Below are 21671 nucleotides of genomic sequence, written 5' to 3' on the forward strand. Positions count from 1 at the left end.
TTACTGTATTATAAACCATTGTAACAATCACCGGGTAAATTATAGGGATGCGGTCATTTGGTCGACAGTCATTAGGTCGACATGAGAAAAGGTCGACATGGTTCTAGGTCACAGTCAAAAGGTCAACATGGGGCTTTTCACTGTTTTTCGAGCCGACGTGCCGACAGGCGGTATTTCATGCCCTACCATCTACTAGGGCATGGTGGGAGAATAAAATAGTGTGCCGAGCGCAGCGGTGCACTTGAAACTGTGTCCATGTTGACTGTGTCGACATTCAGGTAAAAAAACTGTGAAAAACCCCATGTTGACCTTTCGACCTTTTCCCATGTCGACATAATGGTGTCGACCTAATGACTGTCGACCATCATGCTGTAGACCAAATGATCCCAACCCAAATGATATAAAATGTCTACTCATAATTAAGAGAATGCAATGAATTGGAGAGTCCGTTCCTAGTTATACCCTATACGGACAGCAAGTATATAGTAACTGCCCCTGGATGTGCTGGCAGGAGAACAATGTCTGCTCTCTGTCCATGTGGTCGGCCTAATGCTGGAATAATTAACCAATATCCACAGGTAATGTAGTTGGGGACAGAATGTTGTTATATCCGGAAGTTCCAAGCCAGAGGTGAGGTCTGCGGGGCCATAACAGCTTGTGTCACTTCTCCCCTGGTGCAGATACCTGCAAAGTCGGTATGATTGGGGAATCCTGTAGGGTTGGTCCGGACTGGGATCCAATATTCTTGGGGGTTTTTTGTCATGAATTTTGACACCGTCAACATGGACACTGAAACCGGATGGAGTCAAAATCCCGGCGGTTGATATAACGACGCCGGAATCTCAACCACCGCAATACCGGCAATTTCTCCCTCTATTCGTGGCGAGCGCAGCGTGCCTGCAAGGGGGGGCGATCCACAGCCCCCCCTTGTTGGTGTTTCGGCGTTGGTATTTTGACCGCCAGGATTCCGAACGGTGGGATTTCGTGCTGAATCTACTGAAACGTAGCACCGCGTCCCCTCAAATGGCTCGCCGCGCCAGCCATGCTTTGGACACGGTGCATTGCTGTGCTCGGCACACTATTTTATTCTCCCACCCCTGCCTTAGTGGATGGTAGGGCATGAAATACCGCCTGTCGGCTCAAAAAAAAGTGAAAAACCCCATGTCGACCTTTTGACCTACCCCATGTCGACCTAATGCTTGTGTCGACCTAATAACCCATGTCGACCTAGTGGTCTCAACCTAATTCTTGTAGACCTAGTGACTGTATCCCATTAAAACTTTGTAAAGACCATCCAATAAAAAAAAAAAAAAAAAAAAATCATATTTATTTTTAATATTTCTCCTTCATCCACTAGGTGGCACTGGAGATCAGAGTAAGGAATAGAGGGTGACCATTAGGAGCATGGGCACTTCAGTAGTGTGGCTTGCTCCTCCCCTCTACTACATACTTAGCGCCATGGCAGTTGTCCTCTTTATTTCACCCGCTCCTCCCCTCTACTACATACTTAGCGCCATGGCAGTTGTCCTCTTTATTTCACCCAATACCCTTGTGCTCTTTCTTTGTGCGCATTGTGGGTTGTTTGGTGTGTGCTGGGCAGACATAACAGGAGGCAGTGCAAAACCTCATAAGGTTGCTTGCAAGAGGTGTCATGCTAAATTTACACCTCAGGTGGCTGCCTCCCCAACCGGACATCCCGGTTTGGGCATCCCAATTATCAGAAGTGATTTTCAATCTATCCTCAGAGTTATCTGCCTCTCAGAGTGACAGGGAGGCCGCCAGGACTCAGCAGGCTGGGTTAACCTCAGCAGTGGAGTTGCTTACCAGGGCCTTGACCCCCGGCCGCTCCAGCCCCACTGGCCCCTCCTGCCCCACAGGCCCCTCCACCGGTCACTGCTTCCAAAAGAGTTTTTGCAAGCATTGATACGGCAGGGTTGGACAATGACATTCACCATCTCGAGGAGGGCGAGTTCCAGGACCCGCAGGAGGAGGACCAACAGGTTTATGAACCTGTTTCCCAGGGTTTGGAAGATCTCATTGATATGGTAAAATCTACTTTCAACGTAGCTGACTCAGATCTCCCACTAGAGCGCCCTCACCTGTTTGGACTGCATCCTCAGGAATGCTTGGCTTCATCCTGACAAGCGCTTTCAGGTCTCTCAAAAGCTTCTGTCTTCATACCCTTTCCCTGCAGACAGCAGAAAGGCCTGTGAGACGCCTCCTTCAGTGGATTTGTCTGTCTCTCTCAAAGAAAACAGTATTGCCAATCCCGGGTGCCTCCTCCCTGAAGGACATTTTCTCTGCAGCCGGAGTTCTTTAACGGCCAGCGCAGGTAAGGTGATGGGTAAATAAGGTGATGGAGATCTGGGCATCCCAACTCTCTAAGGCGCTCACTAGATACCAGGAACTTAGTGCGCTATCCACCTTGGCACATTAAGTAGGCTTCGGCCGATGTCATTGAGGCGTTGACTGACGTATACAGGGTCTCCTCCCACATCTCGGCGCTTTCCATCTCTGCACGCAGAGCTTTCTGGTTGCTCCAGTGGCAGGCAGATGCAGAGTCCAAGAGGGCTGTGGAAGCCTTGCCTTTCCAAGGAGATTTTCTTTTTGGTCCTGAACTGGACAAAATGATTTCTCAGGCCACTGGAGGATAGTCAACTTTCCTACCCTCATCGGCTTCCCCTTCCTCGCCTAGGTGGCCGGTTCAGAGCCCATCCTTTTTGATCTGTTTGCCCCCAGCAGCGCTTTCGTGGCCGCCCCAAGCCAGGCGCTTCCACTGGCCGTGGGGGAGAAGGACGTGGAAAGGGCTCTTCCCTCTCCACCCAGGAGGCAAAAGCTTCTCCTAAAACTTCAGCATGACTCTCTCCCCTCCCACATAGGGGACTCCAGGGGGGAGTTTATCTGTGTCTGTTCAAAGACATTTGGTTCCAATCCACCCACGATCGCTGGGTTCGGAACCTCATTGCTTCGGGTTGCAGGCTGGAAGTCCATTGAATCCCTCCTCCCAGGTTCTTCACAACAGGTTTGGCAGCTTCGCTAGACCACGGTACCGCCCTGTTAGCTGCTGTATAAAAGTTGTTGGATGCAGGAGTGGTGATTCCGGTCCCTCCAGACCAGAGGTTAGGATTTTATTCCTCTCTTTTTCTCGTGCCAAAGCCAGGCGGCTCCACACGACCGATCCTCAATTTAAAAGACCTGAATCCCTATTTGAGGGATGCACGATTCAAGATGGAATCTTTAAAGTCAGTCATTGCAGGTCTGGAACAGAAGGAGTTCTTGGTGTCTTTGGACATCAAGGTTGCTGGTGTTTGTTTTCTAGCAGGGCGCCCAGTACACATTTTGCGTACTGGGTTATTCTCCGTAGTGAAATCGTATCGCATCGCGCAGCGTTTATAGTGGTGTGCGATGTGATGCAATGTCCATATAAAGTGCAAAGGAGTGATTCTGCAATGAAATATCACATACGATATCAGTGCACCAAATGCGATGCGATATTTCATTGTACAAGCACCCATGCCATGAGATGTGATGTGTGCCTAGTATGAGATGTGATGGGTGCTTACAATTGTTTAGCGTCACCCCCGGTATCAAAGCCACCCCGAAGTATGGCGAGCAGCGGCGGAACGCGTCCTCCGACCTTTTCATACCCCCACTATCCACGTCGGCATAGAGTTGATTATATGTAGTGTGGCGAGCCCCCGAGCCCTAAGCGTGGCGAGCGGACACGCAATACATGTAAAGTAATCCGCGGGGCTCGCCACGCTTCAGGCTCGGTGGCTCGCCACACTACATCAAATCACCTCCACACCGACGTGGATAGTGGGTGTATGAAAAGGTCGGAGGACGTGTTCCGCTGCTCCTCGGGGGGCTCCCTGCGCTCGCTATGCTTCGGGGTGGCGTGGATAGTGCTGGTGTTTTAGGAACACATTCACACCTGCACATTCATACAGCTGACTCGGTAATGACGACATGTGTGAACTAATAACTAATTTACTTAAATAATTTGATTAATGTAGCATAAATAATTAAGAACATTCATTAATAATTAAAATATAATAACTTTCAAATCAGAAACAGTAATGATTAAAGAACAAGAAGAATAGAAGTATAAATGAAAACATGATTATTCGTCCTTTGTGAGGCGCTTCAGGGCCTCAATTATACGGAGGAAAGGGTCCTCAGCTACCAAAGTTTTGCGCCACATGAACTCCGTTAGGTATGACTAGAGCTCATGCCGCGCAGTGCCTCTTATTGCGCTTATTCCGCCACTTGCATGCGCCCTAAAGTTGTTCCACGTTTTGGGTGTGGACCCCTGTAGCCGGATCAATAAAATTGCATCGGTGGTTCAACGTGAAATTATGATATCCAGCCAGTTCAAGTTGGGCGGTAGAATATGCCCTCCAGCAGTCTGTATATATGGTCGTGCCCGGCTCTATAGTCTGCTAGATGGAGTCCATTAACGTTGTGGCATCACGCCTGGGCACCATTTGCAGGAAGCACTGGCCGGTCTCCCGGCATATCCCTCCGAATATCCACTGCTGTGGAAGAATGTGGCCAGCGTTGTTTTTCCTTTTCACAAAAAGGGTCTCATCCACTTTGACGATGTGGTCAGGTCCACCAATCCTCCGCTGGGGCTGCCCCATTATATCCATGGCGCATGCCTCACGCATCCAGTGGTTACACAGGACAGCCGTCTTCTTGGATATGTCCAGGGTACTTATGTAGTATCTGGGCTGCCGATTTTTTGATTGTATGCCTTAAGTTAAGGCATACAATCAGATGCGATGCGATGCGATATCGCATCGCATCGCATACGATGCGATGCGATGCGATGCGATGACCCGATTTTTCCATAGGATTCAATGTTAAAATGGACTGAGTCCATTTTAACATGAAATTCAATGGGAAAAAGGGGTCCTTTTCATACCCCTACTATCCAAGTGGGCATGGAGTTGGATATAAACCTGTGGCGAGCGTAGCGAGCCACCGAGCCCGAAGCGTGGCGAGCGAACGGTATTCTGTGTACGCTCGCCACGCTTCGGGCTCGGTGGCTCGCTACGCTCGCCACAGGTTTATATCCAACTCCATGCCCACTTGGATAGTAGGGGTATGAAAAGGACCCCTTTTTCCCATTGAATTCCATGTTAAAATGGACTCAGTCCATTTTAACATTGAATCCTATGGAAAAATCGGGTCCATCGCATCGCATCGCATCGCATGCGATTTGGTCGGGTGCGATGCGATGCGATGGACCCGATTTCAAAATCGGCAGCCCAGTTACTACATAAGTACCATGTCCAGCTTCTTGCTGCAATATTCGATAGACGTCTGCTCCTGGATCCACGAATAAATGAACCGCAGCATGGTGACAAACGACAAGCGGCAGCCTGGAAACCAGTGTGCCGCTCTCAGGCTCACTTTCAGCCGACACACTTTAACATGGCAGCGTCACATCCTTTTATAGAAAGGCCCATTTGCACAATTCTGCGCCACCGGAAGCAGATCATGAGCTTGGAAAAAGGTGACAGCCTCCTCCTCCGTCTGCGGCAGCGAGAACACATTAATAAATCCAGTCATCTCGATAATATCAATGAAACAGCATATAATCTCCAAAAATCACCATCAGCTCGGAGGTATGCTTCTTCTCAAGAAAGAATATCACCTCAGAGTGATTTCTGAGAGGATCTGACAGGGGGCGGGAATGACAGGGAGTGGGAATCGCATTGCATGCTACTACTATACGCGATGTGATGCAATTTCAGGACATTTGTGTACGTAATAAATCTGGGCGCCCTGCTAGGAAACAAGTACCAGGTTGCCTACTGGCACGTTCCCATATGGCCGGCTCACCAGGCTTTTCTAAGGTTCGCCACCTGAGACCTTAAGTTTCAGGCCTTACCGTTCGGTCTGTCCTCGGCTCCCAGGATCTTCACGAAGATCATGGCGGTCATGATGCAGGTTTTGCGGTCTCAGGGCATAACAGTAGTGCCTACCTGGATGACCTTTTATTAAAACCATCCTCCAGGGAACAACAACTTTCCAATATTCAGCAGCTCCTGCTTTGGCAAGGCTGGATCCTCAACCTGCAGAAGTCTCAACTTCAGCCCTCGCAGCGCCTGTTGTTCCTGGGGGTGATCCTGGACACAGTCCTGCTCAGAGTTTTCCTGCCGCCAGACAAGGTACTCTCTCTCTTCAGCTCCTGGTTTGTGCGGTGCTCCAAAAGTGAAAGGTGTCTATACATCTTTGCACCGCCTCATGGGGAAGATGGTGGCGAAGCTATTCAATATGGTCGGTTTCGCTCCCGGCCGTTCCAGTTATTCCTTCTACACCAGTGGTCGGGATCGTACCTCACCATCCATCACAGGATCCTGCTCTCACCTTGGGCTAGATTATCCCTGGCTTGGTGGCTCAACACCTCCAACCTTCTGTAAGGAAAGAGGTTCGGCATCTGGTCCTGGACTCTTTTAACCACGGATGCAAGCCTCTCGGGTTGAGGAGCTGTCACTCTGGGCCACCAGTTCCAGGGTCTTTGGACTACACAGGAGGCATGTCTTCCCATCAATGTGCTGGATCTCCGGGCGATTTACAACGCCTTGATGGAAGCGTCGGACCTTCTTCTCAGCATTTCAGTCCGGGTTCAATCGGACAATGCCACGGCGGTGGCGTACATCAACAAACAGGGTGGCACACGCAGCAGAGCCGCCATGAGAGAAGTCAGCCGGATACTGCTCTGGGCTCAAGACCACCTTGAGTCCATCTCCGCAGTCTTTATACCGGGAGTGGACATTTGGGAGGTCGACTATGTCAGCCGCCACAAGTTTCATCAAGGGGAATGGAAACTCCATCCACAGGTCTTTCAGTGTGTCATCCACCGGTGGGGTTGCCCTCAGATAAATTTGATGGCCTCTCGCCTCAACCATCAAGTGCCTCTATACTGTGCGAGGACTCAGGATCTGGCAGCAGTGAGGGTGGACGCCCTCACTCTGCCCTGGGATTACCAGTTTGTGTACCTCTTCCCTCCATTTCCGCTGTTACCTCGGATTCTCCAGAGAATTTGCAGGGAGCCAGTGACGGTGCTCCTGATAGCACCAGATTGACCACGCCGCTCTTTGTTTACCACTCTAACATCCCTGCTCATGGACAAGCCATGGCCTCTGCCGTTGCAAGACAATCTTCTTTCTCAAGGCCCTTTCCTCCATCTGGCCTTAGGTCTTCTGCATTTAACGGCTTGGCTACTGAAAGGGCCATCCTGAGGAAGGCAGGCATTCCTACAGCTGTAATCCCCACCATGCTGCGAACCAAGAAGGAGGTTAAAATACAAAGTTCAGACGGAGACAACACTGGCGCTAAAAATATATATATAAGTATAGGAAAGCCTATCAAGGTATCTTTCAAAGGCCAATATACAATTCTCCCTGTGTGAAGTCTGTGCTTATAGAGACCGGCAGGAAACAGGGTGCGTACCCCAACTCACTCATAAATGAGGATGTACGTTCCTATCAAGGTATCTTTTTTTGGAGGCCAGACGATGGGTATTTTTCACACAAGAATCTCTTTAATACAACTTCCTCCAAAACAGGATACAAATAAAACAATAAAAGGTGATGAGGACACATACAATGGATTCCAGACTTTCAGATGGGCAGATGTTTAACAGCAAAAAAAAAAAAACTACAACTGGAATGATGTTCGGACTCGTATCCCAGGTGTATCTTGCTTCAAGCCACAGTCTGTCAATCTGGATCCAAGATTATCCAAGAAGGAGGTTACTTTGGCCAATTACTACCGAATCTGAAGGGCTTATGTCTCCTGGTGTGAGGTGTGTCAGGTGTCACCTAGGACTTTTTCAAGCTGGCTCGACTCCTCCTTTTTCTTCAGGCGGGGCTTTCGGCGCGCTTGCGTCTGGGTTCCCTGAAGGTCCAAGTATCTGCTTTGTCCATATTCTTCCAAAGGAAATTGGCCTTGTTACCTCAGGTACAGACTTTTTTTCAGGGGGTTTTACGCCTTCAGCCTCCTTTTCAACCTCCCACTGCGCTGTGGATTTGGTTCTCTCATTCTTACAGTATCCGCTTGAACCTTTGGAGTCGGTGGACCTCAAATTCCTTAGCTGGAAGACTGTTCTCTTTTTGGCTCCGGCTTCGGCCAGGAGAGTTTTGGAGTTCTGTCCTGTTGCCCTCCTTTTTTGATCTTTCATGATGATAGGGCAGAGTTACGTACTAACGCGTCATTCTTCCCTAAAGTCATCTCTTGTTTTCACATCAATCAGCCGATTGTTTTGTCTGCTTTCACAGGTGACTCATTTTGACAAAGGAGAAAAAGGCTGTATAGGGGAACGCACTGAAAGTTAAAACGTAACTTTTATTAGTTATATATTTAATTTAAAATGCCTTGTATCATAGTATGAGGCGGCATATAAACAGCAAAAAATATTGGTTGGTTAGGGAGGAGAACTGCAATATAGTAGAGATATGCGGATCACGTGACGCGGCATGACGCCGAGATGATTACATGACATAAGACGTTGATCATGTGGTAGCGTCCCTAATGAACCTATACAGGTGCTGTAGATTGTATCCCCATAATGTGAGTGCATCCTGATTGGCCGATTTGGCCACATGACCAAAAGATGGCTGATTGATTGGCTGGGTGAAATGAATAAGTAGAGTCAAGGTGAGGCTATCTGGTTGGCCTTGAAATAGCTTAAACAGCGAAACGCTGCGTTGGTACCGTTAGGTTAGGGAGGACTCCTTGTAGCATAATGTAATGCTGTGATTAGATTAATATAACGTTTGATTGTATAACAGGAGATCAGGAGAGATGGGACGGGGAGATAGATATTATACTATATTGCTGCAATATTGACATAAGTGTAATTTTGGCAATTGACCACATGAGGGCAGTCAAAGCTCACAATTGCACTACTTATGTATAAATATATGCAGCAATAAGAAACAGTGATGTTCTGATCCAATTCATTGGCATTAAACAATCAATCACTGTATATGGATACTTTTTGAACTGTTTGGAGTAACAATTATGTGTATCAGTGAGATGTGTGAATAAAATCTACAGTATTAAATATACTTATTGTAAATTAAGAGATTATACCGCAAGTAGGTAACCAGTGAGAGTGGTATACCTATTATGAATAAACAGACTGACCATATGAGGGCAGTATAATACAACACACTGTATAGGGACAATCTCAGAACTGTATCTCACTGCCAATTGTGGCAATAACCAGGTGTATTACTGGAATATGGGAATAAAAATATAACCCATCAAAATACACTATTATGTGCATATGAAGACAATCTGTGAATTATATCGCAAATAGGGAACCAGTGAGAGTGGAATACCCACTGCGAATATCCCCCAGGAATATATCCATTGTATTAAATATATATCAAATACTGGTTTAGGCGCCACGGTTTGCTTGTGAGAAAGGATCACTCATGTACACAGTTTGAGTGATATCTCCAATAATACCATATATTGTGTGTGAAATTAAAGTGAGTGGTTTCTGTGTATCTGAATAATTTGTGGCAACGACCAGAAATATATATCCTATACAGTTTACATTAACATCTGGCATTTGCCATTAAGCTAAGCATCACTCTCAATACTGAGATTGAAATTTACTCCGTATCCATATAATTGAATACCATACTCCCTGTGATATCTCCCTCCGAAGAATACCTGGATACATAATACTAGGAGTTATAATTAGATAGAGATCCAATCTCTACTATATTGCAGTTCTCCTCCCTAACCAACATCTGTGTATTTTAGAAACACTTATTTCTTTATCTTTTGTCTCATCACTCATTCTGTGTGTAATTTGTATGTATTTTTAATTTTTCCAATATTTTTTGCTGTTTATATGCCGCCTCATACTATGATACAAGGCATTTTAAATTAAATATATAACTAATAAAAGTTACGTTTTAACTTTCAGTGCGTTCCCCTATACAGCCTTTTTCTCCTTTGTCAAAATATATCGTATTTCTGTTGGGAACAGCACCCCCCTTGGTATAAATACAAATTCGGGGGTCTCTCTTGCCATATTTCAATTAAAAATCTTAAATAAGGTTGTGCGGGTATATACCCAACCCTGTAAGGGGTTAATCCAAATTCACAGGTGACTCTCCAGAATCGCGGTCTCTGGATGTCGTCCGGGCTCTAAGGATCTATGTCTCCAGAACTACCTCGTTACGAAAGTCGGACACTTTGTTTGTCCTTTATGACCCGGCCAAACCAGGTTGGCTGGCGTCTAAGCAGACTGTGGCTAGATGGTTAAGACTGACATTCGTCAGACTTACGTGGCGGCTTCGCTGCCTCCTCCATCTGCCGTTTCAGCTCACTCTACTCGATCGGTGGGTCCCTCTTGGACAGCTGCCCAAGGTGTGTCTCTACAGCAGCTCTGTTGAGGGGCTACCTGGTCGACAAAGAACCTTTGTCCGTTTCTACAGGTTCGATTTCTTTGCAGCCCAAGCCTCTCAGTTTGGCTGAGCGGTGTTAGTGGGTTCCCGGCGCCATCCCGCACAGGAAGAGTGCTCTGGGACGTCCCCACTGTGATCTCCAGTGCCACCTAGTGAATGAAGGAGAAAATGGGATTTTGTACTTACCAATAAATCCCTTTCCCTTTCTTTTATTTCCAGCATTCTTCTTTTGAATTGGTTTAAGCGCTGCTTCTTTATTTTTCTCTATTGTTGAGGACAGATAGGAGCAAAGTTACAGCAATACGGGCTAGGGATGACCAGTGAGCGGATGAGGGTCTTAGTTGTCTCCAGGGTGAGAAAGGGTCTGATCCTGGAAGCTGCCAATACTGGGACAGGGACTGATTGTGGGATTGTAATAAAGGGTGGAGGTCATGATGACGCTAAGACAGCAGCCTTGCAGCATCGATGGTGAGGTGTCAGTGGATAGTAACATCAAGGATAGTGAGGGGATCGCAGATGGTGGGGAGACAATCAGCTCAGTCTTAGGGGAATATTTACTAAAGGTCCATTTCAAATTCGATATTAATCGATGTTGGGCTTCCAGGACTAAAACACACATTTACTGACAGTTGGATTTTTATATTCATTTTTAAATGTTAGTAAATGTCTCCTAGCCCAGGAAGTCTGGCATTGATTGAGCGAGTTTAAAGTGATCAACATCGCCCTTTAGTATATATATCCCTCAGGCTGGGTACACACTTATAGATATATCTGCAGAACAATCGATCTATAGATATATCTGTGGACGGATCGGGCAGCGTGTTCTCCGTACATCCTGACCAATCCATGGAGACTGATGTCACAACTGGGCGCGGTGCAATTACCTGCGCCGGCCAATTCAGCTGCTGATCAGTGCTGGCTACTGGTGCGGGTGTACGGGAGGTCAGGAGATTGCCCTTACACACAGCACGATGCACCAACTAGCTTTAGAGATGTTGACCATCGGCTGTGTTGCAGAGCTGACGCGCTATGGGGGTTATTTTGGTTCACTCCTTCTGACAAATTCCTTCTTAGAAGGACAAAACCATGTGCACTGCAGGTGGGGTAGATGTTACTTGTGCAGAGAGCGTTAGATTTGGGTTGGGGTTTTGCTTCAAAGTGATATCTATATTGCAGTGTAAAAATAAAGCAGTCAGTATTTTCCCTGCACAGAAACAAAATAACTCGCCCAAACCAAATTCTCTCTGCACATGTTACATCTGCCCCCCCATCTGCAGTGCACATGGCTTTGTTCTTCTAAGAAGGAATTTGTCAGAAGGAGTGAACCAAAATAACTCCCTATGTCTGAACAATGTCATTCACAGACCTATGACTGACGGACCAGCGATATATTGCCCAGTGTGTGCGCAGCATTAGACATGTTCAGTTTAAGTACTAAAACATCCATGAACATTTGCTTCTCAATGTAATCAATTCTGTCTGTTGTCATTCATCTGTTTCCAGTAGATGGGCGCACAAGCAGGAATACCTCGGAGGAAGATCTCATTGTGTCTTCAGGTTTTATAATAGAAGATCAGAACATCAGACAAGATTCTCCAGAAGAAAAACCCATTATCCCCAATACATACCCAACATTTCACAGTGCAGATATTTCATCTGGTCCCTCTAGTCATGAGGAACCTTCTGATATATCAGAGATTACTATACACAATACAGACCATAAATATGATACAATATCATCCAGTTCTGAGTTTGGTAAGCGTTGTATACATCAGTTAGATTCTGTTTTACATCAGAGACATCACACAGGGGAGAAACCATTTTCATGCTCTGAATGTGGGAAATGTTTTACACACAAATCATATCTTGTTATACATGAGAGAATTCACACAGGTGAGAAACCATATTCATGCTCTGAGTGTGGAAAATGTTTTACACACAAATCATATCTTGTTAAACATGAGCGAAGTCACACAGGTGAGAAACCATATTCATGCTCTGAATGTGGGAAATGTTTTCAACAGAAATCAAATCTTGTTATGCATGAGAGAATTCACACAGGTGAGAAACCATTTTCATGCTCTGAATGTGGGAAATGTTTTAAACAGAAATCAAATCTTGTTACACATGAGAGAAGTCACACAAGTGAGAAACCATTTTCATGCTCTGAGTGTGGGAAAGGGTTTAAACACAAATCACGTCTTATTACACATGAGAGAATTCACACAGGTGAGAAACCATTTTCATGCTCTGAATGTGGGAAATGTTTTCAACATAAACCATCTCTTGTTACACATGAGAGAAGTCACACAGGTGTGAAACCATTTTCATGCTCTGAGTGTGGGAAATGTTTTGCAATTAAATCAGTTCTTGTTATGCATGAGAGAATTCACACAGGTGAGAAACCATTTTCATGCTCTGAATGTGGGAAATGTTTTCAACAGAAATCAAATCTTGTTACACATGAGAGAATTCACACAAGTGAGAAACCATATTCATGCTCTGAGTGTGGGAAAGGGTTTAAACACAAATCACGTCTTGTTACACATGAGAGAAGTCACACAGGTGAGAAACCATTTTCATGCTCTGAGTGTGGAAAAGGTTTTGCAAGTAAATCAAATCTTGTTATACATGAGAGAATTCACACAGGTGAGAAACCATTTTCATGCTCTGAGTGTGGGGAATGGTTTACACACAAATCATCTCTTGTTACACATGAGAGAAGTCACACAGGTGTGAAACCATTTTCATGCTCTGAATGTGGGAAATGTTTTCCACTGAAATCAAATCTTGTTAGACATGAGAGAATTCACACAGGTGAGAAACCATTGTCATGCTCTGCATGTGGGAAATGTTTTGCAATTAAATCAGCTCTTGTTCTGCATGAAAAATCACACAGGTGAGAAACTATTTTCATGCTCTGAGTCTGGGAAATGGTTTACAGAGAAATCAGCTGTTTATAGACACAAGAAAACTCACACAAAAATATTATTTCATAGAAACATAGAATTTGATGGCAGATAAGAACCACTTGGCCCATCTAGTCTGCCCCTTTTTTAAACATGTTACCTCAAACCATATTTGATCCTTATTTTTTTGTAAGGATATCAATATGCCTATCCCAAGCATGTTTACATTGTACTACTGTATTTGCCTCTACCACCTCTGATGGGAGGCTATTCCACTTATCTACTACTCTTTCTGTGAAGTAATTCTTCCTCAAATTTCCCCTGAATCTTCCTCCCTTTAGTGTCAGTGCATGTCCTCGTGTTCTAATGCTCCTCTTCCTGTGAAGATTGTCTCCCACCAGTACCTTGTTAAAACCCTTGATATATGTGAAAGTTTCTATCATGTCCCCCCTTTCCCTTCTCTGCTCTAAAGTATACATATTAAGATTGATAAAATGGATTTCGATTGTATTGTAATAGTGCATATTGTTGCATCAGTTGTAAAAACCATTTCTCCTATTGACCAGCAAGGACTTTCTATTCCTGTCAGAAGTCATATGGCGATCCAAAGATATCCCAGTATACATTACTACGACAGTGCAAATATTACCTCAGCGAACTGAAAACCTACAGAAGACTTGTCAATCATCTATATATGTCTATGTATGTTTAAATGGTTAGTTAGCATGTTCCCTTATACGTGTATTCCCTATTTATGACTGTCGCCCAAAGTCAGCGGTTTAACGGTATAAAGCTGTTACGAGAATAAGCCCTGACCACCATTCTTTCTCACAACATCTTGTGGTTTGATGGTCGGGTGTTTGTATCCTGAGAAATAAACACGTCACAGACTTTGCAAAGGAATCCTGTTCATTCTCGATTCTTCAGTGGTGACCCCTGAGGTTCCGCGTCCTCCCTACACCTTTACTTTCCATACCTGGCTTTCAACAAGGATAGGTAAGCAAAATATCTTTATATATTTTTGCTGAATTAATGTTGAAGTCATGGTAAGGGAGGTTTTGTGTATGGACGGCATGTGAAGCACGTCTACTTATTTATATGTATGAGTGTCTACATATATAACTATATATCTATATATATATGGATATGTGTACACACTATATATACCGTATTTTCCGGCGTATAAGACGACTTTTTAGCCCATAAAAATTTGCCTTCTAGTGGGGGGTCGTCTTATACGCCGGGTGCACGGCGTGATGTCGCCTTATATGCCGGGTGCGGCATATATTCATTAAAGGGTACCTCTCCTCGGCCCCCCCTTCTTATGCATACGGTACCGTACCTTAATAATAAAAGATAGCAGTACGGTATTTGTCTGCCGCGTTTTCTTTAGCCTAACGGCCTGTCAGATTGTGCATTTGATGTCGGCGGCAGGCTCGGGTGTTTTCGGCGGGGCTCGGGGGGACTCATGTGCCTGAGCGCTCCCGATGTCCCCCCAAGCCCCGCCGAAAATACCCGAGCCTGCCGCCGACGTCACTGCAGTGACGTCGGCGGGGCTCGGGTATTTTCGGCTATTTTTGGGGGGACTCGGGAGCGCTCAGGCACACGAGTCCCCCCGAGCCCCGCCGAAAACACCCGAGCCTGCCGCCGACATCAAATGCGCAATCTGACAGGCCGTTAGGCTGAAGAAAACGCTGCAAATACCGTACTGCTATCTTTTATTATTAAGGTACGGTACCGTATGCATAAGAAGGGGGGGGGGGGGCGAGGAGAGGTACCCTTTAATGAATACCGGTATATGCTGGTATTTATGCCTGGGGGGAGGACAGCGGCATCACTGCAGGGAAGCTGCAGATGAGGGGGTATTAAAACTTTATGTGGTGGGTTTTGCTGGGGCAGGACAAACCTGCCCTGATAGGTTTGTCCTGCCCCAGCAAAACCCACCACTCAAGGGACCAGACAGCTGCTAGTCACAGGGAGGTGTGCGGAAGAGGGGGTAGTCTTATATGGCAAGTATATAACAAACTCTACATTTTGAGTGGAAATGTTGGGGGGGTCGTCTTATACGCCGGCAAATACGGTATGTATATGTACAGAGATTCATGTGACGTGGGTTATTTTTCCTAAAAATTAAGCTTATTACTGTTACTAACAAGATATAGGTTATAGTCTGTTAATAATGAATATATAAATAGATATCACAGTGCGTGCCATTGTGAAATTAAACGTTAGTATTAGGACTCTTGTGTCTTAAAAAGAAGCTAACGTTTTATAAGGGTTTACATTGAACACTAAGATTGAGTCTTAAACAGTTCATAAAGCCTATGAAACTTTAATCCACAGTTCATAATAATTCCGAGCAAGAGACGTCTTGCTCAGATAGTGAACAGGATTGTTCTGAATACAGTAATTCAGAAATTATTTATTATCAGATAAACATCACAGCCTATTTTAAAATACTGTAGTAACAAATGGGTAACAGTAATAATAACAAGGAGACAGATCCAATACAAAAATGCAATTTAGATAAATCCACTACAAAAAGCATTAAAGCTAAACTTAAAAAATTAGGCATTAAAATAGCTAATTTAAAGGAAAATAGTCCTCTTGTAATAATGATACAGAAAGGTGGCCCCATGATGTTAAATTATTTGGACAATTGGTGCCAAATAACAAGGATCAGACACCCTAAAATCCCAGGTAATTGGTGGCCACCTGAGGGAACATTTGATCCTTTAAAAATAGCCAGTTTACGTGAACTACTTTTAGCAGAAGGACATTGGCGTGAGGCTGAATGTCTTGCTGCATGGCAAACAATAGCTGATCAACATGCTGAACTAACCTTAGTTACTCCCCCGCCATATAACGTAATGAATTCAAAAGTAGTGGATTGTTTGGAGGACGAAGATGACGATTTTCTCACTTCTCCTTACAAACAGCTAACACAACAAATCCAAGCATTGCAAAATGTAGCTCCAAGTGCTCCGAATGTAAATACCTCTCCTTCAGTTACACTCCAAAACACAGTGAGTAGTCCCAAAATTAGAACTCCGTGGACACGTGACACGGAGGCCCCTTGGTCCGTAGAAAGGTTATCTGATACCAAGTTAAAAATCTTCAAAGAACAGCAGGCTATTGGAAATAGACTTAGAGATTTAAATACTCTAAAAAATAAACTAGATGCACTACAAGTTTCTGCAAACATAATGCCGCTCAGAGAAGTTGCTCTTCCTGGAGATTTAAATGCTGCAAACGAGTATGTTCCAAATTTAGCACAGGTTTACACTACATGGAAACCTGCAGAAATAAGATCAATGGTGTCAGAAATGCCTGACATGCAATTATGTCCTCGTAAGTGGCTCACTAAATTAGAATGGTTACAGAAATCTCAAAAAGCCACTTATGACGATATTTGGATCTTACTTGAGTGCGCAATTCCAGAAAAATACTTAGATTCATGGAAATCAGAAACGTTAAAAGAGAAGTTTTCAGAATTAGGGTATCATGACACTGTAAATGGTCAGGTTACCAATAAAAAGGATTTAGCAGCCCTAAGAAAAACATTACATTCTTGGGTGTTAAAAACATTAGACAAGGGTCAAAGTTTACGCAAATTGCTAGAAATAAGACAAACAAAAGATGAAGATGTAAGGGATTACTGGGTACGGTTCAAAGACGGTATCCAGAAATACACTGATTGGTTTCATGATAATGACCAGGACTTAAATAGAACTGATTTGGTTACAACATTTGTGGACGGTTTACATGATGATGTCCGAGAAGAGATTATCTTAAGAACGCCAGAGTGGCGTCTTAAGTCAGCACCTGAACTAGTAGCAATAGGACAGAGAGCGTATGAAGTACTAGTTAAAAGAAAGGAAAAAATTGAGAAAAAGGATAAAGTTAAACTTATGGCACTTACTAATGATAGACAGGAGCCACAGGGAAATACTAGCTCCAAAACTGTTCCAGTATCAACCATACAGGTATCGCCCCTAGGAGTGCCAGCCAGTACACCACCCTATCCTCCCACAGGTGTTATTTATATAGCAACACCCCAAGTCTATTCTGGACCTAAAGGTAGAGGTCAAGGCAGAAGTTACTTTCCGAAACCTAAAGTACAGCCAAATCACCAGAGATTCATTCCAGCAGTTCCCTACCAGGTCCAAGTAAAAGGAAACGGATGTTTCCATTGTGGACAGTCTGGACATATTGCCAGAGCATGTCCAAACAATACTAAATAGGAAATTGTGGAGTGTGAGGAACAGAACACTGAATGCAGACCTGATCTTGAATTGTTGTCTATTTGTCTTGATAACAAAAGTGAACCTTATGTTTCCATAAGTATCAATGGAACTGAAATTCCCTGCCTTGTCGATACTGGCGCTACTCGATCCCTGCTGAATGTATCCGTAGAGAAACTTCCCACCTCAGGTGATGTGATCTCTATGGTTGGGGTAAGTAATTCTATTATGACCGCCCCTGTCACAGAGGAAATACCAGTATCAATAGGTAACATACGTGTACTGCATTCTTTTGTTCTTTCTCCACACTCCCCTTGTAGCCTTTTAGGTTGTGACTTACTTTGTAAACTCGGAACAACAATTTCACTTAGCCCCACTGGGGTAGTGGTAGACATACCGGACACACATTTGCAAACAGGCTTAGATCTCTTGTACATGCCACTTTTACAAAAGGAAGATCAAGGTACTGAGACTCTGCCATTGCACTTAATAAATCCAGATGTATGGGTTACTGAGGGAAGTACACAAGGACTGATGCAGGTACCACCTGTAAGGATTAAGAGGGATTTATCTGTCCCTGTTCCAAGGTTACCACAATATCCTCTGTCGCCACAGGCAACCGAGGGTATTAGACCAGTCATAGCACAGTTGTGCGCTGAAGGTACTTTGGTTCGGTGTCAAAGTGAAGCGAGTTCACCGTTATTTCCTTTGCTGAAACCGCTCAAACCCAGTGAATTAACTCCTTCATGGAGAATTATTGCTGATCTAAGAGCGGTTAACAGGACCATAATACCTTCAGCGCCAATTGTTCCTAATCCTGCCACAATCTTGTCCAGTGTTCCACCTACTGCAGAGGTATACACGGTCATCGATTTGGCTTCAGCATTCTACTCAGTACCCATACACCCGGATGATCAATGGTTGTTTGCTTTTACCTATGAAGGAAAGCAATACACCTGGACAAGATTACCTATGGGAATGTCAGATTCACCATCTTGCTTTTCACAAGCCCTCAAACAGAAATTGGATGAATGGGTTGCTCCCAAGGGCTCCGTGCTCATCCAATATGTGGACGATCTGTTATTGTGTGGCACTGACTATGAGACGCTTGAAACTGATTCTGTGTCTTTGCTAAATCACTTAGCTAAAATAGGCCAGAAAGTCGAAAAAAAGAAATTACAATGGTGTAAATCACATGTGGACTACCTGGGACATTGTCTCAGTAAGGGAACCAGACACATCACAGACAAAAGACGGTTAGTAATACAACATCAAACTTTTCCAAAAACACTTAGACAGCTCAGAGCCTTTCTTGGTCTGGTTGGCTATTGCAGACAGTGGATTTCAGGATACTCACATGTTATACGACCATTACAGGACTTAGTTAAAGGACATGACGGTACAAAGTACACTTTTACAAAACATGACTTAACATCTGAATGTTTTGAGGCTTTTTCAAAAATTAAGCAAGCCCTCATTAGTGCACCTGCACTAGGGCTACCTGATTACACAAAGCCATTTCAACTTTTTTGTGCGGAACAGGACTCGCATGCTTGTGGAGTATTAACTCAGAAGCATACGGAGATACACCGCCCAGTTGGATATTTCAGTTTTCCACTGGATCCTGTTGCCCAAGCGCTTCCAGGATGCTTAAAGTCTGTGGCTGCCGCAGCATTGTTGGTAACAAAAACACAAGACATTGTTCTTGGTTCTCCGCTCACACTGCTGTGCCCCCACTCACTTGAGGCTCTCCTAAACAGTGCTTATACGAGACATTTTTCCTCGCAACGGTTAACTCAATACCATATCACCTTACTCTCAGCACCTAATCTTACTATCAAACGATGTGTTACCCTTAATCCAGCCACATTTTTGCCTACAGATTCTATCCAAGAACCTGACATGCCACATGATTGCCAACAACATCTTGACCAGCTGCTTACTCTTTGGACAGATCTCACTGATAAACCTATTCCTGATCTGCCCACAGATGCTCAACTGTTTGTAGATGGCTCTGCTTTTAAGCGATCTGATGGCATAGTTCTAGCTGGGTGCGCTGTAGTTAATGGTGATGGTATTTTTTTACATGCTTCTGTTTTACCTGATTCCAAATCTGCGCAAGCTGCAGAACTCACTGCACTTGCTATTGCTTTGGAAATGGCTGAGGATTGTGAAGTTAACATCTATAGCGATTCTGCATACGCTGTAGGTGTGATTCACAATTTTGCTGACCTTTGGAAAGAACGTGGTTTCCTCACCTCCTCAGGTACACAAATTCAACATAAACACCTTATTGTTAGGCTGTTAGATGCTGTTTTGTTACCTTCTAAGATTGCTGTGATAAAATGCAAAGCACACACTTCCGCACTAGATCCCATCTCCATTGGTAATGCACTTGCTGACGAAACTGCTAAAGCAGTCATAAACTCATATGAGTTGGCTTCGGCCTTCCCAATTCTTAAGTCACCAGTTCCATCTGTACCACTTGATCTCTCACTCCTCGTTTCTCTACAGGCTCAGGATCCATCCTGTTCAAACTGGCTCAAACATGGTGCAGTAGCTGATTCTGCTGGTCTGTGGTCTCTAGGCCATAAACTGGTTGCACCTAAATCACTTTTTCCTTCTCTTTTTTCTTTGCTCCATGGGCCTTGCCATGTTTCAACAGGAGGGATGTGTAGAGCTTTAAAACTCAAATGGAGGGCTCCAGGTTTTCAGGATTATGCCACAAACAGAGTAAAACATTGTCACACTTGTCAAGAGCACAATGCAGGCAAAGCACAAAAGGCGCCTCAAAAGCACCTGCCACAAACATCAGCACCTTTTGAAATTGTACAAATTGATTTTAGTGATATGCCACCATGTCAAAAGTATAGGTATTTGTTGGTTCTGGTGGATCAATTTTCAAATTGGACAGAAGCTTTCCCTACAAGTAAAAATGATGCTCCAACTGTAGTTAAATGTTTGACTAAGGAAGTAATCCCAAGATTTGGAGTTATGCAAATTCTTTCCTCAGATAGAGGTACACATTTTGAAAACCACCTAATGGAAAAGGTTTCAGATATGTTGGGTATAAAACAACAATTACACACCGCATACAGGCCAGAATCGAGTGGACTCGTGGAGAGAACGAATCAAACGATTAAACGATATTTAGCGAAAATGACAGCATCAGGATATGGCACTTGGGTAGATTGCCTCCCTGCTGTTTTAACTACTATAAGAACTACTCCACTAGCTAAACATGGCTTATCTCCTTTTGAGATTTTGTTTGGACGGCCCCCATGCCAGACTAAACCAAATCCTTTGTGTGACACATTACATCATGGTCAAAATCAATTACTTGAATTTGTTAAAGAATTATCAAAGGTTTTCTCTACTATTTCAGAGCAAGTCAAGAGAGCGCAGCCCGATCCAGAGTCTGTATTGGGGACTCACAATCTTTGCCCTGGAGATTATGTACTACTCAGAAACCACACTCCCAGAACAGCTTTGAGTCCACGCTGGAAAGGACCATATCAAGTTCTATTAATTACTCCAACTGCCGTAAAGGTAGAGGGGAAAAGGAGCTGGGTGCACGCCTCTCATTGTAAGAAGGTTGTAAGTAGGCCAGAGCGTAATCCTATTGTGCCTCCAGGGTCTGCAGCAAAAGATCCAAACTTAGGAGGACTCACTCATAACAGAGTGAACACAGCAGCACCGTACACTCCACCCCTAACTAGGTCCAAAGCAAGGACTCAGCTGACCAATGTATTACAGTGCTCTCATTGGCCATAGGCCAAACTTTAGATTGTGGGCACTAATTATAGGCTCTGGGTGCTTGACAATGCTCATTCTTTATTTAGTTGATATAATAATACAAAGGCAAGCAGGTAATGATTTTGGCAATGTCATACAAACACGATTTAAAAGAATGTATTCAACATTGCTTGATAATGAGGATAATTCCTTAATTCTCACACATAGTCTAGTAGCACAGTATGCTAATGCTTCAAACTGCTGGGTTTGTACACCTCCACCAGTTTCAGCAAAAAGTATGGCATGGCTGGCACTTCCACTAAATCTGACACAAATTAGGA

At 44.3% G+C, this 21671-nt stretch overlaps 1 protein-coding gene across 1 annotated transcript in view; it reads left to right on the forward strand.

The window, feature by feature from the left end:
- The window catches only part of LOC146007512 (uncharacterized), a 134173-nt gene that overhangs the window by 96895 nt on the left and 15607 nt on the right, over positions 1-21671 (forward strand). Inside the window, exon 9 of the mRNA XM_083145916.1 lies at positions 12252-13259. Coding sequence (XP_083002042.1) covers positions 12252-13259 — 1008 coding nt within the window. The remainder of the gene's footprint in view (positions 1-12251; positions 13260-21671) is intronic.

This window comes from Crinia signifera, chromosome 6 (assembly GCF_055691185.1).
Source record: "Crinia signifera chromosome 6, ASM5569118v1, whole genome shotgun sequence".
NCBI classification, from domain to species: domain Eukaryota; kingdom Metazoa; phylum Chordata; class Amphibia; order Anura; family Myobatrachidae; genus Crinia; species Crinia signifera.